The 27041-nt window shown below is 34.6% G+C and overlaps 3 protein-coding genes and 1 pseudogene across 3 annotated transcripts; all 4 read right to left on the minus strand.

The window, feature by feature from the left end:
- Positions 1-713: 713 nt before the first annotated feature.
- LOC132042322 (uncharacterized) lies at positions 714-4400 on the minus strand. Its single transcript, XM_059432905.1, has 5 exons — positions 3571-4400; positions 3343-3482; positions 2194-2340; positions 2002-2061; positions 714-1198 (listed from the first exon to the last, which is right to left on the minus strand). The coding sequence occupies exons 1-5, from the start codon at positions 3746-3748 to the stop codon at positions 1022-1024; spliced, it is 702 nt and encodes a 233-aa protein (XP_059288888.1). The 5' UTR covers positions 3749-4400; the 3' UTR covers positions 714-1021.
- Positions 4401-9668: 5268 nt separating this feature from the next.
- Positions 9669-10503, minus strand: LOC132042323 (chlorophyll a-b binding protein 40, chloroplastic-like). The gene has a single exon (XM_059432906.1). The coding sequence runs from the start codon at positions 10474-10476 to the stop codon at positions 9673-9675; it is 804 nt and encodes a 267-aa protein (XP_059288889.1). The 5' UTR covers positions 10477-10503; the 3' UTR covers positions 9669-9672.
- A 3028-nt stretch (positions 10504-13531) lies between these two features.
- Positions 13532-17385, minus strand: LOC132042324 (uncharacterized; annotated as a pseudogene).
- Positions 17386-22318: 4933 nt separating this feature from the next.
- LOC132042325 (uncharacterized) lies at positions 22319-26184 on the minus strand. The gene is made up of 2 exons (XM_059432908.1): positions 25321-26184; positions 22319-23223 (listed from the first exon to the last, which is right to left on the minus strand). The coding sequence occupies exons 1-2, from the start codon at positions 26118-26120 to the stop codon at positions 22356-22358; spliced, it is 1668 nt and encodes a 555-aa protein (XP_059288891.1). The 5' UTR covers positions 26121-26184; the 3' UTR covers positions 22319-22355.
- Positions 26185-27041: the final 857 nt, after the last annotated feature.

Raw genomic sequence — 27041 nt, forward strand, 5'->3', positions numbered from 1 at the left:
TCTAATGTTCCTCACATCTCTAAAATATTATCTCAAGTCAACATATTTGGATTTTCCATATTGTTTCAAAAGTCTCCAAATAAGTATTTAAAAAGCAAAAAAAAAAAAAAAAAAAAGCATGTGAAATGAGTCGACTATCAATTGGACCTTTAAGATTTTTAGCGTTGAAGCAAGTGGACTAAAATTTTACGTTCATATCTAATATTTGATGAAGTTTTAGTGGGTTGTCACATATATATTTATGTTTTGCGTATATATATGTGAAATACGAAAGGGAGGGGCACGCCATCATTTTTCTTTTATTTTCATTTCAAAAGTTATTTTTATTTGTTTAATTTAAATCCACGTGTCTCCACTTTATTCGTCACTCTGGCATGTGGATTATACGCACCTTTTGTTGTTAGGTTGACTATCAGTTTTGTGTTTAAATGACACAAATGAATTTAGGGAACAACTTCAATATTATGTTGGCTTTGTCAACTTAATAAGTTGATTTCCAAGAATATTTGATCTAACAACACCAACTAATTATGAGCTTAGAGTCTAAATTACAATCAAAATATGTCAAAACGCTTTCTCGTACATAAATCTTTGGAACCTTGTAACGCAAATACACTTGTATGTGTTAGTTCTCTCTGGAATCTTAACTAGCATTAAAAGGCTAGCTATATGACATAAACAGGACAACAATAACAGTGCCAGTAACATCGATATGACCATTAATTTCTTTCCTTTCCTCAAGAAGATAGCAATTATATTCTCTTTCAAAGGAAGATCCTTTACATCCATTCATAGAATTCTTCAAACAGCATCAACAGAGCTCGAGTACTACCTCGTTATAATAGATTAGAAATTGATCGAACAACCAACATAATGAACTCAGAGATACTTCTTTTTTAGTTGCCGTCGTTGCACAAATAACTGATAAGTTATGCCTAGCTTGTAAGGAAGCAAACCACTCAAAAAGCAACAAAAGAGCTCGAGTGCTACCTGGCTATAATAGATCAGAAACTGATATATATTACATAAGACGACCAACGTAATGAGCTCGGGGATATTTCTCTTTTAGTTGTGGCCATTGCACGAATAACTGATCGGCCATTCGTAGCTTGTAAAGAAGCAAACCACTCAAAGATAACTTCCTGACTCTTGCAATGCTCTCCATATAGAAAATCGATGACCACTTAATTCCCAAAACCTGAAGCAAGTTGATCTTTCAATTAGCACCAACTCAAATTTCACCTTGAAATTAAGAGAAGACATAGCAGCATCGATCCAACTCTGATTTTAGTTAAGAAAAGAATAATAGCGAAAGATTGATAAGAAACTCAAAATGTTTGCAAGTTCGACATCACTGTGACTCTGTGAGTAGTCGAGTTCGTTTCTTTTGATCCACCGCCTATTTTCTTCCTCCTTTTACTACATTTATTCATTTTTTGAACAAGGATGGTGTCAAGCAAGCTTGGAGAGGCCACAAAACAAAATAAGCTCAATGTATCTTTTGTTGATAACCGTGGAGTCCGGGCCAGCTTGAGCGCACTTCAACTAATTCTACGAGGTGCGTGTTAACTCCCACCAGCACAGGTACCAGGTAATTCTATCCATCAAGGATTGGACAATGGGAAGAAATCAACAAGTAGATAAGAGTTCTCACTAGCAGGAATGGACATGTCTTTAAGATATTCTCAATAACTCCGTCCACCAATGCTCAAGCAATTTTAGAGGATAAGAGTTCCCAATAACATTGCCATGACACGTCAAGACAAATAATTATGGACTGTCAAGGAAAGAGAACATAGTTCAAGTCTATAGCCTGTTTGCTGTCATCCTATACAATTGAAAATACTAGGATCTGACATGACTTTAAGATCAAGGTACTATGATCCAAAATTTTCTGATCAGCACTTTAACAAAGATTCTGCATGTAATCAGTACTCTAGCAGTCAACTAAACTGTACAAGTAATATAAACGAACAAAGGATTACCCTCCAATACACAAACCTTAAAAAGGAAGGCAATTGCACATAGTGGAATACACGTTCCAGGGCCATTGCACAGAATCTGAGACAAAGTACCAAATATAGATAAATCAAGACATCATGATATAAAAACTAAAACGTATCTGAAGATTGATAATTTCGATTTTTAAGGGGGAGAGGGGTGAAAAGTAATATGAGAGGTTTCGTCTGATACCACTTGGGGTCTGATCTTGATCATTAACCACAAGGCATGTGCAATTGCAATCAATGTGGTTCCGACTGAGGTCATATACGATTGACCAACCTCTCGACTTCGATATATCTGCATGAATTCAGCTCCTCCTACTTCCTCAGGTGTTTCCTAGAATAAGAAGTAGCCCTATTAATATAGACAATATAAGGAATAAAATATCATGATCAGTTAAGGGAGAAGAGCAGAATTCTGTGGTGTTGCATATGCATGTGTAGTTATCTAAACAACTAGAAGAGAATCAGCGTTCTCTGGACCTAAGATTGACAATCCTGATGAGCATACAGAGCGGCAAAATGGGAGGTACATATTAGTATGCAGACAACTTATAGCTAAATGTTTCCAACATATATACATGGAATACATACTCAAAAACAATTTTTTATCTCTTTGCAAACAATAAGTAAAAGGACTTGGTGTACTTCATCTATGTATCTACGTGGTGGAGGAAATACCAATTGTTTGATATATAGAGATACATAATTTGATTCGATCTTATGAGAAATCATGAGATTTTCCGTACTGGATGCATGAATTTCAAAAAGCTTTTAGGACTAAACGGTGTTTGAGCAGCCTTCTATGAATCTTTTTTTCAGATATATTTTGAAAAATAGGAATGGCCAGTCCAGTCAAGTTCTAAGATTAGGCTCTACAAGCAGCAGTGTGTTTCAATTTGAAGATATCTTCAGGTTACGATGGTATTCAAGCCAAACTTCCTGAAATTCCCACCAGAGGTTGAGCATACATGGTTTGGCTCGTTAACGCCTCTACTGGTAGGAAAAGTCGAGTCTAACATTATGCATAGAACTGCATGATCAAGTAATACGGAACAAGGATGGAGCTGGGAGACTGATGGCTATCTTAGTCACTTGGCAATTAAGGCAATCAAATAATTGAACACAGTAAACGAGGTGTTAAATTCCAAAAGGAAATAAGAAGCCTATTTTAAAACTAATAAAGGTGTTGAAAAAGTCACAATAATCACAATAACAGCCTAATGCAAAAATGTTATCCTCTCTCGGTCCATAGACACAAGCAACCACACACTGTTGTCTTGATATAAAAGGATAAACCAAAGGAAACCACCAAATAAATTAAACTGATGTACTATACCTTACCAAGCAAGGAATCCTCAAACACGTGTGCTTTTTGGAGACTCATATTATCAGTAGCAGCAGCAATATAATACCTCGGCTTAAACCTTTCCGTTTGAAGAACATATAATAAATTTAGCATTTCTGCTGTGTGACCACCTACATAATATTTGTACTTAATGAATTAGAACAATTATAAACACAAGGCACTAAAACAGAAAAAGAATTATCAGACATAAAATGAGACCTGAACCCAGAACAATAAGAGTACTGAGGGATTGTGGTGGTTTGGAATGAATCGGTTTGCTGCTCCTATAAAGAACATAAATAATTCGTATCACAAGTATAGTGATGACACCAATAATTAATAGAACTGCGATGTTTAATGATTCCATGGTGGAGATGCAAAAGTCACCCTTCTCCATTACAAGAATTCCTGCCTCTCAGCTGAAGATAGAAATCCTAAATTACATTTCAATAAATCAGCAAAAGTTCCAAAACATATGCCTATAAAGCTAAACAATATTCAATTCATAATTTTCATTAACCTGAGGTATGCTTCAAATGGAAACTCAAATATTGATCTTACAAGATGAGTACAATTAAATATGTTTTGTTTACGTAACCTAACTGAAAATCTAAAGCTCGAATAGCTATGCACAATCAAGACATTCTCTAATAAATAACCATTAGTTACATGAGATAATAACTATCAAAGGCCCTTTACATACAAACATTAACTCAAATGTCTGTTTGAATAGAGATTTGGATATTATGGTTACTATAAATCAGTTTATTTGAAAGGTCTGAATTTAAAATCAACAGCATTGATAGAAGGATTTCGTAAATGACTTACAATTTTCATCCCAAATCCAGAATACTTGTCTTGAACATTTCATATCAACCAATCAGCTATTCCTCAAAATAAAAACTAAAAAAAGACACTAGGAATCGGTAATATGAATTCTTGTTATCCCTTTTGCTATATTAGACTAATTTCATTCTCATATCTTTAGATAATTTTTCCTTTACGGAAATTTGAAGTTCTCTCAAATTAGAAGCTCCTACTTTTTTATGATAGTGTCCAAGTTAGGTTACGGGCACCTTGAGAATTTGGGCAGATGAGAAGAAATCACCTAGTATTTTTTGTCTCTCTGAGACCTCATGGTTCTCCTCCACTTCATTGACCACTAGACTACACCCTTAGGTTCTCCGTGCTGCATTTACACTTGTCCTATGTTAACCAATATAAATAGACACCTCACAAGCTATGTTGCTCGGACTCTTCAAAAATGTCGACGGGTACATGTCGGATCTCCAAAAGTAGTGTACTTTTGGAGAATCCAGTAAGAGCGGCAGCAACATTTTTGGAGAGTTTGAGCAACATAGCTCACAAACATCGGAATTCAGCACAAATCCCTCTCTCAATCATGCTAGCTTATACATTTCTTTCTTCCCTTCCTGCATCCTTAAAGTTTACTAAAAGTCATCTTGGGATTTATCCTATCGCCTTCGTAGCTTCTCTCTTTGCATCTAGTATTAGTAATTCTGTATACTATTCTTTCTTTTCTTCTACCTTTTTTTTTTTTTTTTTTTTTTGTTTAAAAAAAAAAACTAAAAGCTTATGCTACCTGCTTATTCCATCACAATTATTCCTCCCTCTGCAATTTATTATTTCCTTGCACAGTACATTCATTTCATATCTTTATTGCCTTTTTATTTTCTTTTTTCGGAGAGAAAAAAATGTATTTAGAAAATTGATCAATAATATTAAAATGCAGATCAGCAATTCTTAATAAATACTCAAACAGGCAGATAATTAGTACACCCAACAAAGCTTAAACCCCTTATCATTTAATACATCACAAAAATTACAACTAAAATTGAAAAAAATGAGTCTTTTTTTATGCAAATTGAAACAAAAACAAAACTTTTGCAAACCCAATTTAGAAAAATAGATACCCATTAAATCAATGAACAAAAATATCACAAAAATTACAAATAAAATTGAAAAATGAGTCTTTTTTATTGCAGATTGAAAAAAGAAACAAAACTTTGCAAACCTAATTTAGAAAAATAGATACCAATAAAATGAATGGAATAGAAATTTTATTAGATGTGATGAACAAAAATATCAAAAAAAACAAATAAAATTTACATGCTATTATTTTGTAAATCATTGGAACAAAAATTACAAATAAAATTGAAAAAAATTTAGCACAAAATTTAGAAAAATAGATACCCATTAAATCATTGATTTACAAATAAAATTGTATCTGTCAATTTTGAAATCTGAAGGCTGTAGAGTCAAATTCGGGTCAAAATGGAGTTGGGTCTTTATATTTGGATATGGGCCCAAATACTTCAAACCCAACTGGCCCAATTAAAGTTATGTTTCCTTTCTAAAAATAGTCATTTAATTTTTGTCCCTCAAATTCTTTGGTCTTTAATTTTTGCTCTTCGTTTTAAAAAGTGGTGGAAAATAACTCGAGGTTCTGGGTCCGCACAGTTAAAAGACAACAATTTAGTTATGCCTTGAGAAATTTTGTCAGGCGGATTTTTTTTTTAATATGCTAGAATTCCACAAATAAAGTCTTAACTTTTTCTCGAATATGCCTAATTTTACTGCAAATTTTGCCGGGCGAAATTATATTTTTTTTGACTGAATCAGGATTCAACCCCAGAACCGCGAGCTATTTTAGGCAAAGGACAAAAATTAAAGACCAGCAATTTGAGGGGCAAAGTGAAAGACCACCCCCGAATAAGGTCAATCGTGCAAATTGCCCCTTTATCTTATCTTAAGCCCGGGCCCAAGTAATTCAAACCCAACTGGCCCAATAAAAATATGTAGTGCCAAGTTCGGGTAAAATGGAGTCATTTTTATTTTGCGCGGATTGGCCTTCATTTGGGGTGGTCTTTAATTTTTGTCCTTCAAATTGGTGGTCTTTAATTTTTGTCCTTCAAATTGGTGGTCTTTAAGTTTTGCCCTTCGCATAATACCCCGAGGTTGTGGGTTCGAATCTCAGCTCAGTTTAAAAAAAAAAAAAAATTAAGGCATATCTTTGGATTCGCAAGGCAAAATTTTGTAAAATTCTTCCCATGCAAATTCTGCCTAACGAATCCAAACTCTACCTTGCGAAGTTTTTAAATTTTTTTATTGAGCGGGGTTTCGAACCTGAAATCAAGAGATTTTTAGCGAAGGACAAAAGTTAAAGACCACCAATTTGAGGCACAAAAATTAAAGACCATCCCCAGCGAAGGACAGTCCTGCAAATTGGCCAAATGAAGTTGGTCTTTAATGGAAATTTGGCACAGCATATCAACTGAGATAAGCAATTGGCATACAATAGCCAAGTTTTAAAAAGTTGGTATAGAATGGTCCATTCACACATTTTAGGCCATTTTCCTTTGTACTCCATAACCCATAAATTATCCCACTAAAATAGTTTCTACGGTTTCAATTTAATTCTATCTTTTCCAAAATTTTCTCCTTTTTTTTATTTTAAATTTCATCTCCTAAAACTCTCTATTAACAATCAAAATTGGGATACATGTTTGTAAAGTGATGTATACCAATACCTCTTATGTATATCAATAATTATTATTGAGAAAAAGGAAGTTAAGGCATGTATTCATGGAAACTGTTGTTCGAAATTGAAAGTTAAAAATTGTTATGTAATTAAAATTTATTTTGGTAAGTTAAACCAAATGATTTTATCAACAAACAGAAATTTGTTCGATTTCCATGGACAACATTGATTTTTATATTTAGCTTTTGTTGTTTTTTTCGAACTCCTTAAGTGAAAATCCTAGATCTGCCACCGATTTGTATTCTTTGTTGGTATACATATGATGTATACAATAGATTCATGAATACATGTATAGAAGTCGGTATCCATATGATGTATACATCAGATTCATGAATACATGTGTGTGTGTATATATATATATATATATATGATATACAATGCATAAAAAGTACAATTTATCACTGGTTTGTATCCGTGAAACATTTCTGTATACACAGGTGATAGGCTAGTGATAAATTTGGGACGAGTTATATACATGCTGATTTGTATAAATAGGCTAGTTTACACATATTCCATAATTTGTATACACATAAAGTGTACAAAATTGTATGTTGATCATTTGTATACATCTAATGTATACATAGGCTAGTGTACAAATATAACATAAGTTTCAAGTTATATGTATACAATACATGAATAATAATTTTTTTTTTTTTTTAAGTTTCATGGTGTTTGTTTAAAATTTATTATGTGTGTTGTATATTAAATAGGCTATTTGATTTGTATACACATAATGTGTATAAAAACAATTTATTGATCATTTGTATACGTCTACTGTATTCAAATAGTGTATATCACGTTAAATGAGAGATAAAAAATATTAATCCCTATTATATAGCCACCTCTTTGTTTAGTTACCATTAAATAAGGGATAAAAAAATATTCATCCCTATTATTTAGCCACCTCTTTAGATATACACCTACACGTTACATAAGGGAAAAATTAATAGTGTCCCTATTATTAAGGAGCCTCTTTACTTAATTGGCTAATTAGTGCCAATATTTTTAGGGCTAAATTATGCTCCCACGTTTTTGGTTAAAGTTATGCCAATAATATCTAACTCTTATCAATTTCCCATCTAATTTGAATAAGGGCCCAAGTACTTCAAACCCAACTGGCCCAATAAAAGTTATGTTTCCTTTCCTAAGATGGTGGGTCATTGACACTTATGTCCTTGTTTTGTGTTGGTCTTTAATTATTCCCCCTCATAACAAATGGAGTAACTTTTTTGCGGTACATAAGTTTATATCTTAGCATCATAATATCTCACAAGTTGTTCCCCGCATGACTTAAGAACTCGATTGATAAAGGGCATAAATTAAAGACCAACCCATTTGAAGGAAAATTGGTGCAAAAACTTCTAAAATAGTTACTTCCCTCGTCACAATTTTTGTAGGGAAACATTTGAACTCGCAAGTATATATAGTAGTTATGCATAATGTATATTGTGTGTGTGTCTATATATATTTATATATATATAAAAAATACATTTACCGACTATTATTTAACTTATATAAAATAAATTACCTTTAAATGTTTCATTTTAATCTTAATGACATAATTTATAGCCACATATTTAAGATATATCTATCATTGTTTTACACCACAAATTTTAGAAGTTTTTCATTTTTTCTTAAATTCGTGCACATCAAAGACCGCAACATAAAGTGAGAGGGGGGAGTCCTTTATTAGACAAAATGTGTCACTACAAGCGTGAGCACGTGCTTGACAAAATAGGGATCGTTAGGCCACGCTTTCACGATTCGTAAATATACTGGAAATTAGTGTTATAGAAGCTTTTATCCTTCTCGGCACGGGTACGATGCGGATTCTTTTTCACCAAGTTCCCATGTCGTGCAAAACCAAAGAGTAAGATTACGAATAATGGTGTAGAATATCCAAGAATTAACTTTTGTAATGATATGTAACTTTAAAATCCTATAAAAGGAACTTTTCTCCTGTTCTCAGTGAAGCTCATGTTTGTGCACTTTTAAGATCTTCAATAATTGGCAAAAAATGCTATTTTGAAAATATTACTGGTATATAACATCAAATGAAGTTGAGCAATTCAAATTCATATACGAGGAGAGACAAATCCAAAATTTGAACTTTATGGATTCAAGCTCGAGATTTTACCACAACCCATTTAATTTACTAGGTTCGAAATCTATTGTTTGTACTTCTTTAGTAATTTTTTAAATACATACACAGGGTTTGAGCTGAACTTACTGGACAAATGAACCCGTCATCCCTATAACCTAATTGTCAAATTTTCCTCATTATACAATCTTGATCGCCATACTTTTTAAGTGATCAGAGTCAATATATATCAGTAAGCATTTTAGTTAAAAGGGAAGACTGAATGACAAATCAATACGTGTTGTTTGTAAATACTTCTCACAGTGCTAAAAAGCTAGTAAACAGAACATAGTAGAAAATTAATGTCTAATTAAATTGTTTGCACACATGATATTTTACATAGATCTGGAACAAGAGTCATTCCCCTTTTTCCAGATTTCGATTTCAAATTCAAATTCCCTTGTTGTTTGTTCCAAGAGTTGTGAATTGCCAACTTGGGAGCCCTTTTCTCCCACTTTTAACCTGTATTTAATTAATATGATAAGTACTGAAAAGGCAACCGAGAGATACACAATTATTGGAGATTATAACAAAATTCATATATAATCTTATAATTCACAATAGCTTTTACAAGGCCATCAAACAATCAGCTAATAGAAGCGACTACTCTTCAAGAACTTCACTTTCCAGGGGCAAAGTTTGTGGCGAAGGCCCAGGCGTTGTTGTTAACTGGATCTGCAAGGTGGTCGGCAAGGTTCTCCAATGGACCCTTTCCAGTGACAATAGCTTGAACAAAGAATCCAAACATGGAGAACATAGCAAGTCTCCCATTCTTGATCTCTTTTACCTTGAGCTCAGCAAAAGCCTCAGGATCGTCAGCAAGGCCTAATGGGTCAAAGCTACCACCAGGATAGAGTGGGTCGACAACCTCACCAAGAGGTCCACCAGCAACACGGTAACCCTCAACGGCTCCCATCAACACAACTTGGCAAGCCCAGATGGCCAAGATGCTTTGTGCATGGACCAAACTTGGGTTGCCCAAGTAGTCAAGTCCACCCTCGCTGAAAATCTGGGATCCAGCCTTGAACCATACAGCTTCGCCGAACTTGACACCATTACGGGCCAAGAGTTCGGGGAAGACACATCCAAGAGCTCCAAGCATGGCCCATCTACAGTGGATCACCTCCAGCTCACGGTTCTTGGCGAATGTTTCTGGATCAGCTGAAAGTCCAGCAGTGTCCCATCCGTAGTCACCAGGGAATTCACCAGTTAAGTAGCTTGGTGCCTCACCAGAGAATGGGCCTAAGTATTTGACACGGTCAGGACCGTACCATTGGCTGCCAGAGGATACAGGTTTGGCCTTGGTAGCAGCCTTCCTCATGGTGATTTTCCCATTTCCAGTGATTTCAGAGGAAGATGGTGAGAGTTTTACTGCCTTTCCGGCAAAAGAAGGAGAAGAGAGAGACATTGTAGTAGCTGCCATTGTCGAAGTAAGATGAAAAAATCTTGAATGCAGCTACTACACAAGAAGAAGAGTTGGTTTGTTGCTTGAGTTTCATGGGCTTGCACCAACAGCATTTAAATGACTTGGAATGACCAAAGTCCTTATCCTAGAATATCACTATCTGTTTTTTGATTGGTGGATAACAATTTTTAACTTGGTTCATGTCCATATGGCAAAGTTCAAAAACCACTAAACATGACCAGATTTTTTAGATACATTGTGGATTTTTAAAAACATCTAACTCAATGCAGATTTCCTCTCTTACAGCCAATCCCGAGTTGCCACGTATGAAAGTTCATATACCTCTGTTAGGCTGGCTCATCAAATAGGACACTTGTAATTGAGTGGGGTATATCCCACTTCATGTGACAAAAGACATTTTTTTTAAAAAAGTAACTTGAAATAAAGAAAATGTAAGTCCTAGTGTCCTAGCGACTAAGTTCCTACTTCCCATGAGTAATTTGGATGCTTCACTGTAATGGAGGTAGAAAAACATTTAAAAAAAAAAAAAAAAATCTAGTGCTTTTTTATATTCTCAGAAGTGGACTTGTAGAAAGTCAGTAGAAGGGATCGGATTTTTTTTTAGAAGGTTGGTTTTGCAAATTTGTGAAGTATGAACCTCCCTGATCACACGTCATTTTGAAGATTGAAACCATAACCTCCTGATTGTGGATATGAAACTACTTGTATGCAACTAAAATTAATGCTCATGGAAATCAAATTTAATTTGCAGTAGTTGAAAAGTTGTTTTGAATGAAATTTGGTCTCTGCATATATTATACATCAACTATATGTTATAACTTGGACATCCTCAACCAAGAGCAATTCTGTGCAGTGGTACTTCAATACTTAATTTTAACTGAATTAGTCTGAGGGAGTGAGAATGAAGAAACTTTTAATAGGAAACTTTTTCTTAAATGAGATTTATACGACACGAATCTGAATTAGTCCAATATTCCGAATACCAGATGATGATGAAGAGAAACTAAGAATTAAATCCTCTACCGACAGGACAAGTTTGCTGGCTTGATACAGCTGTTGGGACCCTTAGACTTGAATTACATTAACTTCAAGTATATTTATTTGTCTCATTGTGATGAAGAGGTATATACACCACTCATCCAACTGGTCCTATTTCATAGGCCAGCCAAACAGAAGTGTCTACTATTGCATGGCCATGATTTCTTAGATGTGGATTTTGCAATAATCTACTATCAGACATGGCAACTCTAGATTGCTATAAGATAGGAAATGAACATTGAGCAAGTTAGATTTTTTGGACAATAATGTATCTAAAAATACTAGTCATGTTTAATAAATTTTCATCCACCAATGAGGAAACAGATAATGATATTTTAGGATAGGAGTTTGAGCCATTTAAGTACACTTGATGCAAGACCATCAAACTCATCAAGTCACAAACCAACGCAGCCATTGTATAAGTAAAATGAAATACTCTTGAATGCTGCTACTACACTGAATGAATATTTGATTTGTGGCTTGAGTTTCATGGTCTAGCACCCAGTGTATTTAAATGAGTCAAAGTCCTTATCCTGGAATATCATTATCTGTTTTCTCATTGGTGGATGACAATTTGTTATTTTCTTTTTTGTTTCATGTCCATTGGGCTTAGTTCAGCACCATTAAATATGACTAGATTATTTTTGGATACATTATATTAAAAAAAATCCAACCCAATGTAGATTTCCTCAACTAAAGCCAACGCCAAGTTGCCACGTGTGATAGTTGATTTTTGCAATATCCATTTGACCAGATAATATGAGCAATATTGTATGCATGGAAACTGAAAAAGTGTATTGCCATTGATATTTTCTACAGACCATTATAGAGAAATTTTCTTTAATTTACCTACCAAAACTTTACGTACGTTTTACCATAAGGATCTAATGATCATTATGGCATTATTTGGCCAAGCAGTCGAAAGCATCTTATTTTAAAAAAAAAATATTTTTTGTTAAAAGTGGCTTTGAAAAAAAATGTTTTGGTTGACAAACAGTTTTTGTTTGGCCAAATGTTTTGAGAAGTATTTTTGTAAATAGTTTGTGTTTGGACAGTATTTTCAAAGAGTATTTTCAAGTGTTAAATTACGAAAAGAAAAGTTATCACTAAATTTAATTTGATAACATGAACTTTTGATATGTGTAATTGTGTCCTTAGAAAATCAAAAGCATTTACTTTTGGGAGAAGCTACTTCTTCAGCTTCTCCTTAAAAGATAAAAAATTGATTTTGCTACTACTCAAAAGTTCAAAACACGTAAATCTTCACTTAAAGTTTAGTCAAACACCTTCATTCTCTAATGAAAACATTAGTCCAAATAGTCTTTATGAAATTAAAAGAAAGCACAAGAAGGTGAGTTTAAAAACACGAAGTGCACTTAAGAACCCTCGAAGACATATATAACTAGTCCCACGGTGGAAGATGTTTTATGCTCGTCATATATCTTTCCATGTTATTGACACGTCAAATACCATTTAAATCCACTTTCTTATTCTCTCTTTTTCGCCTTTTTTCCACTTCTTTTCTTGTTTTTCCACTCTCTTTTTGGTAAAGACTTACTCATATTCGGTGTTTACACCAAATCAATAAATACATGACATGTGTTTGAATATATACGACTATCATTTGACCATGGTTAATTAATGTATATATACACTTCATTAAATCACTTAACTATGATAAGTTGCATTAATTTGGTGTAAACAGAATGCAGGTAAGTAGTTACCCCTTTTTTTCATCTCTTTCTAAATATTTGCTCCCAACCTCCCCCTTAACACCAACCAAAACTGTTTAACATAAAAGGTTGTCCGTAAAATTGGAGTGCTCGTTTTTCTAGGCAAGTTCAAGGATAATTTATATATTTGCCCTAAAACATTCTTAATAATTATATCATTATTGGTCAAAAGTTTCATTATTAATATTGCGTAGAATATCCGGCAGTTAAGAAACTTTCCCATTTTATGCAACTTAAAAACTCCTACTATACATACAAGAGCACACTTGTACATTCTTAACTATTTTAATAAGGGATTTTCTCTCTTTTTCCTTTAATTTTCACATGATATGGGAGCATCTACAATATAGGCAGATCTACACTTATATAATCTCCACCTATTGAAGGTCACAAAATAAAACTTTATACGGATACATACAATGGGATACTATTGTTGCAAAATGTAGATATAAGAATATAGGGAACTACACAATTATTGAAGATCAAATAAAAATTAAAATATAATCTCCTGTAATTTAATGGCTAGCTTTAAAATGCTGCTATCAAACAATCAAAAACTAGAAGAAACTCTATTTTGAGAACTTCACTTTCCGGGAACAAAGTTTGTGGCAAAAGCCCATGCGTTGTTGTTAACTGGATCTGCAAGATGGTCGGCAAGGTTTTCTAATGGACCTTTTCCTGTGACAATAGCCTGGACAAAGAATCCAAACATAGAGAACATAGCAAGTCTACCATTCTTGATTTCCTTCACCTTGAGCTCAGCAAATGCCTCTGGGTCATCAGCAAGGCCCAACGGATCGAAGCTACCACCGGGGTAAAGTGGGTCAACAACCTCACCGAGAGGTCCACCAGCAACACGGTAACCCTCAACGGCTCCCATCAGCACAACTTGGCAAGCCCAAATGGCCAAGATGCTCTGTGCATGGACCAAACTTGGGTTACCCAAGTAGTCAAGCCCACCCTCGCTGAAAATTTGTGATCCAGCCTTGAACCATACAGCCTCACCGAACTTAACACCATTACGGGCCAAGAGCTCGGGGAAGACACAACCAAGAGCTCCAAGCATGGCCCATCTACAATGGATCACCTCCAACTCACGGTTCTTGGCGAATGTTTCTGGATCAGCTGAAAGTCCAGCAGTGTCCCATCCGTAGTCACCGGGGAACTCACCAGTCAAGTAGCTTGGGGCCTCACCAGAGAATGGGCCCAAGTACTTGACACGGTCAGGACCGTACCATGGGCTGCCAGAGGAGACGGGCTTGGCCTTGTTAGCAGTCTTCCTCATGGTGACTCTGCCATTTCCAGTGATTTCAGAAGAAGATGGTGACAGTTTCACTGCCTTTCCAGCAAAGGTAGAGGAAGAAAGAGCCATTGCAGAAGCAGCCATGGTAGAAGTAGGATGAAAACTCTTAGAATACACAAAAAGAAGAGTTAATTTGAGGCTTGAGTTTCATTGGCTTTGCACCAAGTGCATATAAATGACTCAACAGGCCCAAAATCCTTATCCATGAATATCATTATCTTCTTTTTCATTGGTGGATGACAATTGTGTAGCATTCTTGTCCATTTGGCAAAGTTCAGCACCGTTAGAGATGACTAGATATTAGATACTTGATATGTTTAAAGAAATCTTACTCAATGTTGATTTTCTCTCGTACAGGCCAATCTATAGCTGCCACGTGTGATTGTAAATTATTGCAATACAATATCCACTTGGCCTGAGCATAAGAATAGCTCATGGCCGTGCATTGTTCACGGACATTTGTTTATTTGGCTGACATATGAAATTGGACCACTTTTATGAGTTGCAAATTGACAATGAGATAAAATAAGAAAGAACTTGATGAACGTTTCATATTACAAGTCCAACAGCTCATCATACATGAAATGAAATAGAAGTTGTTTTGGGGGTACAGGAGATAGGTAAAAGGAATAGTACGAAGTCTTCCCAGTTTGATTAAATTTATGAACAATTGAATAACATATGCAAGTTTTGTTAATCTACCCCATAAAGGTAGGGATAATCTGCGTATATCCTATCCTATCCTCCCCAAACCCCTACTTGAGGGACTACACTGGATATGTTATTGTTGTATGCAAGTTTTGTTAATCTAAGTAAATTTGTAAACAATTTATATTAAAGTTATGTCCGCTCGTCATAACCTGTGAACAAAACAAGTTTTGTCCATTTGCAAAAACTTGTGAACAATTCGTACTTATGACCTGCCTGACATAACTTGTGAAAACTTAATTTTTCATTTTTCCACCCTACATAACTTGTGAAAACTTTAATTTTTCTTCCTTTTGCACGACATGACTTGTGAAGTAGTTATGAAAGCTCGTGAAACTTATGACTTGCGACGTTATTTTCTCACAAATTCCTTAAACGGAGGACAAAGTTTAAACGTCAACCTTAAATGATCCCATTTGTACAAATCACCCATTCTAATATAAATATCAAACAACCTTAAAACACAAGACCTCAATATTAAGAGTATAACCGTATATTATTGAGAAATTTGCCACTGAGATTTAAAAGGGCATATCTTATTTATCTGTTTAGTAATTAATAGCATAAAGAAAATCTTTGATTTGACTCCTCAAAGAAAATCTTTGATTTGAATTAATGATTTAGATAATCAACAAACACTAGGTCTTAACCATGGTTAGGATAATGAATATTCCCATATATTTGCTTTTAGAAAATTTGGCAGTTCCAGAATTCTTGCAACAAGATTTCTTTATCCATAAAATATACTACTCCTTACTTCCTAATATATTGATCCACTATGATTGGGTACAGAATTTAAGAAAAGAAGAAAGATAATTGTGAACGAATTAATATTTTTCTTTCTTGTCTTTTTCATCTTTTATGTTTACTCTTGTAAAGTTTTCTTCCTATTGAAATTAGAGCAATCTCGTATTCGGTTCTTCAATCAACTTGTGATGATGATTTTTCACCTCTCAATAGTGTTTTATATTTAAAAAAAAAATATATTAATACTGTGAATTGCCTATAAAAACAATGTTACATAGCTCAACATTGAAGATAAAACTTTAATTTGTAATGACTTATGATTGGACATGCCATTCTGAAATATAAATATGTAAGTACATACAACCTGGCAGTTTAGCCTGATGTAGATGTTGCACAAAGTACAGCTAAAATATATAGGAGTATATGAAACTACACAATTAGTGGAGATCATCAAAAAAAAAAAAAAATCATATATAGTCCAAGTAATTTACATTTGCTAGCTTTACTGCCTAGGGCCATCAAACAATCAAACTAGAGGTGACTTAATTTTAAGAACTTCACTTTCCGGGAACGAAGTTTGTCGCAAAGGCCCAAGCGTTGTTGTTAACTGGGTCGGCAAGGTGGTCCGCAAGATTCTCCAATGGACCCTTTCCGGTGACGATAGCTTGAACGAAGAATCCAAACATGGAGAACATGGCTAGTCTACCATTCTTGATCTCCTTCACCTTGAGCTCAGCAAAAGCCTCTGGGTCATCAGCAAGGCCCAAGGGGTCGAAGCTACCACCGGGGTAAAGTGGGTCAACAACCTCACCGAGAGGTCCACCAGCAACACGGTAACCCTCAACGGCTCCCATCAGCACAACTTGGCAAGCCCAGATGGCCAAGATGCTTTGTGCATGGACCAAACTTGGGTTGCCCAAGTAGTCAAGTCCACCTTCGCTGAAAATTTGTGATCCAGCCTTGAACCATACAGCTTCGCCGAACTTGACACCATTACGGGCCAAGAGCTCAGGGAAGACACAACCAAGAGCCCCAAGCATGGCCCATCTGCAATGGATTACCTCTAGCTCACGGTTCTTAGCGAATGTTTCTGGATCAGCTGAGAGTCCGGCAGTATCCCACCCGTAGTCACCAGGAAACTCACCAGTTAAGTAGCTTGGTGCCTTCACCAGAGAATGGGCCCAAGTATTTGACACGGTCAGGACCATACCATGGGCTGCCAGAAGAAACAGGTTTGGCCTTGGTAGCAGCCTTCCTCATGGTGATTCTACCATTTCCAGTGATTTCAGAGGAAGATGGCGAGAGTTTTACTGCCTTTCCGGCAAAGGTAGAGGAAGAAAGAGACATTGTAGCAGCTGCCATTGTAGAAGTAGAATGAAAACTCTTAGAATGCACAAAATTAAGAGTTGATTTGAGGCTTGAGTTTCATGGGCCTTGCACCAACTGTATATAAATGACTCTACAAGCCTAATATCCTTATCCTTGAATATCTATATCTAATTTTTCATTGGTGGATGACAATTTGTAAAAAAATTTACCCATTTGGCAAAGTTCAGCACCGTTAAACATGACTAGATATTTTTTGATACATAAAAAAATCTAACCCAATAAAGATTTCCTTTCTTGATCAGCCAATCAGAGATCCCACGTATGATTGTGGATTTATGTAATATAATATCCACTTGACTAGAGCATAACAATAGCTCAAGGCCATGCATTGTTCACGCACATCTGTAAAATTGGCTGACCTGTAAAAAGGACCATTTATATGAGTTGCAACTTTACAATTAGACAAGATAAGAAAGAAATTGAAATTAAGTTGATGCAAGTCCAATTGTCTTAATAGCTAAGCTCCCGTAACTAACTTTCATGTTCTATTGGACGTTTGACGAAAGATACATAATAACTTCTTTTTTACATATTTGGAAGTAAACTAGAAATTGCTTTTGAGTTCGGATATCAGAAAGATAGGTTAAATGAAGATAGTAAGAAGTCTTGTAGAGGCGGGGGGCTCAACTCTGTTAGGGGCTTAAAGCCAAACTATAATGAAGGACCTTAATTTTTTTTTTTTTTTGTCACAATAACAAGAAAAGAAAAAAATTCATATATATTTTTCATCTGAAGTCTAATTTTTGAGAATCTATATCAGATATCTCATTAACTTTCTCAAGAGGTCCTTTTTGAGATTGTATCAAATTTTCAGTTCTTATCTTCTTCTTTTTTGAGTTTTGAACTACAGAATTCATATTTTCTAGTTGACATATTTTAACTCTAATAAATGGTTAAAAGACAATACATATTACATCGTAAAATATCAAAACAGGCAAGTTTAAGATGAAAACAATAACCTGATTTGAGAATACTTGTTGGTGATTCAATATACTTCTTGCAATATGTGATCCTGGAAAAAAGCAAAAATAACAAATTCATACATTAGCTCTTGTTTTTTAGAGGAATTTAGTCACAGACTTTCTTGAAGAAACAAAGAAGAAATATAAAAGCGTAGAGTCTACTAAAGTTTTAGAGAGAAATGCTAAAAATAGATTGAGTATTGTAGAGAAATCAATCAGGAAATTTCTTTTTTGTCAATATACTAAAAATAGATTGAGTATTTGTACTATACATTACTTATTGATTTATGGGCGTTCTTTTCTGTCAATTAGCTATTTTTTTTAATGACAAAGTACTCATAGCACTTTATAAAAAAAAATATAACCTATATTGATAAAAACTGGGACCCCCAAAATTGAGAGACCTAAAGCCTTGGGGTAAGTGGCTTCACCCTAAAGCCACCCCTGATTAGTCTTGCTATTTCGAAAAATTTGTAACCTTTTGAACAACACACATGCAAGTACCATTTTGTCAATCCAACAAAACCGGTGAACAATATATACTAAAGTTATGCACGTCCGTCATAACTAGTGAACAAGACAAGTTTGCTATCCGAGAGAACTTTGCAAACGATTTCTATCAAATTATGATCACCCTGTCCGTCGATGTAACTTGTGATAGCTTACTATTTCATTCTTCTGTGCGGCGTAACTTGTGAAAAGGTTATGAATGAGTTGTGAAAGTTATGATCCGTCAAGTTATTTTTGTCAATCATAAAAACACGTGAATAATTTCTACCAATGTTATGACATGTCCTTCTCATAACTCGTGAAAGCTTAAGGTTTCCTTCTTCAGCCCACATAACTTGTGAAAAAGTTGACCCGCGAAGTTAATTTTATACAAGTTTCTTAAATGAGTGACAACATTCAAATATTGAGTTGATTTCTCAAAAGGTCACTCAACTATCAAGTCAACAAACTTAACATCAGCCATTGTGAAAAGTCACTCAACTTTCAAAACACGAAAGTGAACTTGCTTTGTTTTACACTTAAAAGTCACTTAACATTGTTTTGTAACTGGAAAGTTACTCAACTTTCATCTTTGCAACACAAAAGTCACTTAACTTTGTTTAGAATCGAAAGTCCTTCGCCTTTCATCTGGAATATCATTCAACTCATTTTAGTCAACTTTGGTGGATGGCATTTTTTAAAAAAGTTAAATCCTTATTTAATATAAACTCACCCATTTTTACCATTTAGTGATCCGTTCATCGACCATATCCAATGAATATAGTGTAGGACTTGATGAAGATATCTGAGAACTGATTAATGGTGTAAATTTTGTAGAGCAGAAGATTAATATAGTAATTTTGAACAAAATCACTACTTCAAGTCTCCTGCATTAACTAAGTGAATTGAAACATTGACTATCGATGTGGCATTTACTTTCCCTGCAATCACTACCAACTTCTTATGGTATTCTTTGAAAAATTCAAGCTGCTTGCTCAAGGAAATTATATTCTGAGTACATCATAGATGAAAAGAAGAATAAAGGTACAACTAGACTCAGTTGATTTGCATAATATTTTGTGAATATAATGTATAAATTTCCTTGAAGAACTTGTACTACTTGCAAATAGCTTAGCAGTGGTGTCATATTAAGCAGATGAACCTTGAGGAAAAATTTTAAGGTCTGAGTAGGGAGGAGAATCCAGTCACGTCACCAATAAAAAATTACGAGTAAAATTTCAGTCTTTAGTGTTTTGTTATAAAAATTTGGATAGCGGGTCTGTTTAGTGGGTGGATCACCAAATGGTAAAAATGGGTGAGTTTATATTAAATAAGGATTTAACTTTTAAAAAATGTCACGTCACCAAAAGTTGACTAAAATGAGTTGAGTGATCTTTGTAAAGTTGAGTGACTTTCTAGTTACAAAACAAACTTAAGTGACTTTTGTGTTACAATGAGGATAGTTAAGTGACTTTCTGAGAAATCAACTCTTCAAATATCAGCCTTAAATAATCTTTTTTTTGCAAATCATTACATAAATCTAAAACAATCATAAAACACAAGCAGCTCAACATTAACTACGCATAACCTTATGGTATCGAGAAATTTGTCACTGCGATCTAAAAGTGCATATATATTTATCTGCTTGAGAAATTTTATTTTGTAAGTCACATAACCAACACTACTTAAGTGAGGATACTTTACTACTTGACAAGTGGACACTTGCTTGTTTTAAGCATAAACAAAAAAGGCAATGTTAATTTTTTTTCCTTAATTAAAATGCTTAGCTAAAAAATAAAAAATAAAAGAAAACTTAAAATATCTTCAAAATTGACAATTAGAGAATGGTAAAAATATATATTGATCATTTTATATTATTTTATGCTATTGTATAATATGTAATAATCTAATTTCTGTTATATTAATGGAGAAATGAACTTCTAGATCTAAATGATTAGTGTTAAAATTCCAAAACTTTGTCTTAAGTGCTATTGGTCTTCTTCTTTATTTTTTTTTATTTTTTTTTTGCTAAAAGAAAACTGAATAGAGTTATGATTAAGAACACATGATCATGAACCAGTTGCACTTGTGTATAAACATACAAATAGATTTGACTGTACAATGATTTTTAATATTTACAATTGAATATTTGATGAAAACAATAACAAAAATTATATTACGAAAGCAAATGTTTTAGAACACTGCAATTAAAAGATATCGTAATGCCAATTTGGTTACCATTCTCTACTTGCAGATTTTAGAGATATTTTCAATTGTTATATTTCTATTTTTTTTATTTTTTGTTTCTAGCTAGGAAATTAAATTAATTAAGGAAAAATGTGGACTTTAACATTGCCTTTTTTGTTTATGCTTAAAACAAGCAAGTGTCCATCTTCTCAAGTAGTAACACAAGTAGTGTTAGTTATATGACTCACAAAATAAAATTTCTCTATGTGTTTAGTAAACTAATAGCACAATAAAATCACGTATTAGTTATGGTAAATTAAAACAATATTCACAGTAAGACGTGGAATTAGATGGATTGGAAATACTTGGACATATCTGTAAACTTAGGACTCTTTTTTTTATATATTTTTATTTTTATTTTTTTTGTAAACTTGGGACTCAATAATCCTATTTCTAAGATTTTGGATTACATCAACTTCTTTAGGGGGTTTTCTTGGAAACTAATTTCTAGCAATTATTTCAATTGCTATAATTATAACAATTTACGTATGTCATTGATGAATGTTTGGGACGAATAACACTACGAACGCTAATTAGAAAAACAGGAGAATAATAAGAAAATTAAACGTATATATAAAAATAAAAAAAATCTCATGGTGGAGTAAAATTAGTTTGTTAGGAAGCCATACACTAAGGTTAAGTAACTAGAATAATATATATAAGATGTTGATATTATCATTCGAGGACTTCTATAAGAACAAATTAGAAAATACTAAAAGTCATGAACATCATTAATTAGAATATTTCTTAAATTATTTCCTTATTGATCAGGAGTGGCATTATTATTATTGCGTACGATATACAACAATAAAGAAACTTTCCTCAATTTATGCAACTTAAAACTCCTATCCAAGAGTGCACTTGTATATTGTTACTCAAACCAATTTAAGAGTTTAAGTTATATCAACCATCAGTTAAGAAATTTTCTGTACTATCAGATTAACCAAAACAATATTTGTAGATAACGTCTTCTTAAAACATGAGATTTATATCAATAACGTGCTACAAACTTGCATGAAAAAGTATAATATTAAAGATTGAAATAATATTAAAGATTGAAAGTGAAAGAAAGAATATGAAAAGACCTACATGTTTTTCATTAATCCAAACCAATTTACACCACATTACAATTTCTTGACTGAACTCATAATCCAGAATGCTTAAAAAACTGACCCTTCTATAGATTCATCTCTCATATTAGAGCTACAAACTCATCTCACCCTACTTGAAGTATAGAAATCTAACTAACTTTTGTTAAATTCACTTTCCGGGAAAAAAGTTTGTGGCAAAAGCCCACGCGTTGTTGTTAACTGGGTCGGCAAGGTGGTCAGCAAGGTTCTCCAATGGACCCTTTCCGGTGACAATAGCCTGAACAAAGAATCCAAACATGGAGAACATGGCAAGTCTACCATTCTTGATCTCCTTCACCTTGAGCTCAGCAAAGGCTTCTGGGTCATCAGCAAGGCCTAATGGGTCGAAGCTACCACCGGGGTAAAGTGGGTCAACAACCTCACCGAGAGGTCCACCAGCAATACGGTAACCCTCAACGGCTCCCATCAGCACAACTTGGCAAGCCCAAATGGCCAAGATGCTTTGTGCATGGACCAAACTTGGGTTGCCCAAGTAGTCAAGTCCACCTTCGCTAAATATTTGTGATCCAGCCTTGAACCATACAGCTTCGCCAAACTTGGCACCATTACGGGCCAAGAGTTCGGGGAAGACACAACCAAGAGCTCCAAGCATAGCCCATCTGCAGTGGATCACCTCTAGCTCACGGTTCTTAGCGAAGGTTTCTGGATCAGCTGAGAGTCCAGCAGTATCCCACCCGTAGTCACCAGGAAACTCACCAGTTAAGTAGCTTGGGGCTTCACCAGAGAATGGGCCCAAGTACTTGACACGGTCAGGACCATACCATGGGCTGCCAGAAGAAACGGGCTTGGCCTTGCTAGCAGTCTTCCTCATGGTGGCTCTACCATTTCCGGTGATTTCAGAGAAAGATGGCGAGAGTTTCACTGCCTTTCCGGCAAAGGTAGAGGAAGAAAGAGCCATTGTAGCAGCAGCCATCCTAGAAGTAGAATGAAAACTCTTAGAATGCACAAAATTAAGAGTTGATTTGAGGCTTGAGTTTCATGGGCCTTGCACCAACTGTATATAAATGACTCTACAAGCCTAATATCCTTATCCTTGAATATCTATATCTAATTTTTCATTGGTGGATGACAATTTGTAAAATTTGGACCCATTTCGCAAAGTTCAGCACCGTTAAACATGACTAGATATTTTTAGATATATAAAAAATCTAACCCAATAAAGATTTCCTCTCTTCAGCCAATCAGAGTTGCCACGTATGATTGTGGATTATTGCAATATAAGTAATATCCACTTGACTAGAGCATAAGAGAGCTCATGGCCATGCATTGTTCACACACATCTGTAAAAATTGGCTGACTGGCCTGTAAATTGGACCATTTGTATGAGTTGCAACTTTGCAATGAGACAAAATAAGAAAGAAATTGAAATTAAGTTGATGCAAGTCCAATTGTCCTAGTAGCTAAGCTCCCGTAATTAACTTGCATGCGTCAATTGGACGTTTCATGCAATATACATAATAACTTCTTTTTTATATATTCAGAAGTGGACTAGAAATGGCTAGAGAGATAGGTTGAATGGAGATGGTAAGAAGTGTAGGTATAGTTCGGAAAATTTGTGAACTTTTGAACAACTTACCAAGTACTACTATTTTGTCAATCCAACAAAAGCTGTGAATAATTTATACTAAAGTTATTATGCCCCTCAGTCATAACGTGTGAACAAGACAAGTTTTGCTATCTGAGAGAATATGCGAACGATTTCTATCAAAATTATCACCCTGTCCATCGACATAACTTGTGATAGCTTTATGATCCGTGAGGTTATTTTTGTCAAACATAAAACATGTGAATAATTCTACCTACGTTATGACATGTCCTTCATAACTTGTGTAAGGCTGTAAGCTTACTGTTTCCTTCTTCAGCCCACGTAACTTGTGAAAAAGTTACCCGCCCTCGAAGTTATTTTTATACTACAAGTTTCTTGAAATGAGGGACAAAATTCAAAATCAGCCTTAAATGATCTTATTTTTCCAAATCATCCCTTTACGAACATAAATGTCAAACAACCTTAAAACACAAGCACCTCAATATTAACTACGAATAACTCAATGTTATTGAGAGATTTTTCACGACGATCTAAAATGCATAGTATTATTTAATTTATCCGTTTAGTAACTAATAGCACAAATAAAATCTTTATCACGTATTAGTTATAGGCAAAATAATATTAACAGTAAGACGTGGAATTAGATGGATTGGAAATTTTGGGACATATCTGTAAAACTTGCGACTCAATAATCGTATTTCTAAGATTTCCGATTGCATCAACTTTTTTATGGGCTTTTTGTTTTTGGAAAATAATTTCTAGCAATTATTTCAATGGCTATAATTTATAACAATTTATATATGCCATTGATAAATGTTGGGACGAATAATACTCTGAGAGTCATTTAGAAAAACAGGAGAATAAGAAAACCAAACGTATATAAGTAATTGTTTTCTTTCATGAAGGAGTAAACTTAAAGAGGAGGAAATTTTAGTTTACTTGGAAGTCATACACTAAGGTTAAGCAGCCAGAATAATATACGATTTGAGAATTTCTATACGAACAAATTACGAAGTATTAAAATGAACGTCATTCATAAGATTATTGTTTAAAGTATTTGTTATTAATACTACTTAGAGTATCCAAAAGCGAATAGACACTCTCATTTTATGCAACTGAAAAATTCCTATACAATAGCGCACCGATATATTGTTCATCAAACTATTTTAAAAGTTTAAATAATGTACACCGTCACTGTAAACAAAAAAAAAATATACTATTAAACTATCTAAAAGATATCTATAAATAAACTTCCTCAAAATATGTAATTTATAATCTTAATAATAAAATGGGTTGCCTCCCCAAATCCATATAAAGGAATACAACATTAAAAATTAGAAGTGCAAGAAAGAATATGAAAAGATTCACATGTTCTTCATTAATCCAAACCAATTTACACCACATTACAATCTCTGAACCCATAACCCAGAATGCTTAAAAAATTGACCCCTTCTATAGATTCATCACTACAAATTCAATCTCACACTACTTAGAGATTAGAGATCTAATCAGCTTTTGTCAAACTCACTTTCCAGGAACAAAGTTTGTGGCAAAGGCCCAGGCATTGTTGTTAACTGGGTCGGCAAGGTGGTCAGCAAGATTTTCCAATGGACCCTTCCCGGTGACGATAGCCTGAACAAAGAATCCAAACATGGAGAACATGGCAAGTCTGCCATTCTTGATCTCTTTTACCTTGAGCTCAGCAAAAGCCTCTGGGTCATCAGCAAGGCCTAATGGGTCGAAGCTACCACCAGGATAAAGTGGGTCAACAACCTCACCGAGAGGTCCACCAGCAACACGGTAACCCTCAACAGCTCCCATCAAGACAACTTGGCAAGCCCAGATGGCCAAGATGCTTTGTGCATGGACCAAACTTGGGTTACCCAAGTAGTCAAGTCCACCTTCGCTGAAAATTTGTGATCCAGCCTTGAACCATACAGCTTCGCCGAACTTAACACCGTTACGGGCCAAGAGTTCGGGGAATACACAACCAAGAGCTCCAAGCATGGCCCATCTGCAGTGGATCACCTCAAGCTCACGGTTTTTGGCGAAGGTTTCTGGGTCAGCTGAAAGTCCTGCAGTGTCCCACCCGTAGTCACCAGGGAACTCACCGGTCAAGTAGCTTGGGGCTTCACCAGAGAATGGGCCCAAGTACTTGACACGGTCAGGACCGTACCATGGGCTGCCAGAAGAGACGGGCTTGGCCTTGCTAGCAGTTTTTCTCATGGTGAATCTCCCATTTCCTGTGATTTCAAAGGAAGATGGTGAGAGTTTTACTGCCTTTCCGGCGAAGGTAGAGGAAGAAAGAGCCATTGTAGCAGCAGCCATTGTAGAAGTAGAATTAAAGCTCTTAGAATTCCAAAGAAGAGTTGGTTTGAGGCTTGAATTTCATGGGACTTGTAGCAAATGTATATAAATGACTCGAAGGGCCCAATATCCTTATCCTTGAATATCTATATCTGCCTTTTCATTGGTGGATGGCAAGGTGTAACCTTTTGCGTTACTGTCCATTTGGCAAAGCTCAGCACCGTTGAAGATGACTAGATACTTTTAGATACATTATGCATAAGATATCTAACACATTGTAGATTTCCTTTCTTACAACCAATCCATAGTCGCCACGTGTGATTGTGGATTATTGCAATATAATATCCACTTGAGTAACTCATGGCCATGCAAATAGTTCACACACTTGTATGAGTGGCAATTGACAATGAGACAATAATGTCTGAATTTAATTTGCATGATAATACATATCTATAGGCTCTTCGTTGAGATGTATGTAACTTAATAAATTTCTTGAATATGAGTATGATAGGGAGGGGGAGAGAGAGGGTGGAACATTAAAATTCATTCATGTATATTCAGATTAAAACAAAGGAAATGGAAAAGACTGGTTAATTTTGTATCCTTCATATTCACAAAAAACTCGTAGAGAAGTTTATGTCTTACTTTAGTTATAAATTTATATATGGTAAAAAAAAAATTGACCTTATATACCCAGTGTAATTTTACAGCGAAGAATTTTGATGAACCCCTTCCGCCGCCTAACTCCGCCCACGAGCAATGGTGGAGTGACAAATTTATACAAAAAAATTCAAAAAAATAATAGAATATAACACATAAGATTTGAAGTTAATTAACTTCAAACCTTATGTGATATATTCTATTATTACAAAAAAGTATAGAAATTGCAACAACTCTTTTGGCAACAAAAATAATATTGTTGGCAAAAGTCAATATTTAAGA

This window comes from Lycium ferocissimum, unplaced genomic scaffold (assembly GCF_029784015.1).
Source record: "Lycium ferocissimum isolate CSIRO_LF1 unplaced genomic scaffold, AGI_CSIRO_Lferr_CH_V1 ctg1464, whole genome shotgun sequence".
NCBI classification, from domain to species: domain Eukaryota; kingdom Viridiplantae; phylum Streptophyta; class Magnoliopsida; order Solanales; family Solanaceae; genus Lycium; species Lycium ferocissimum.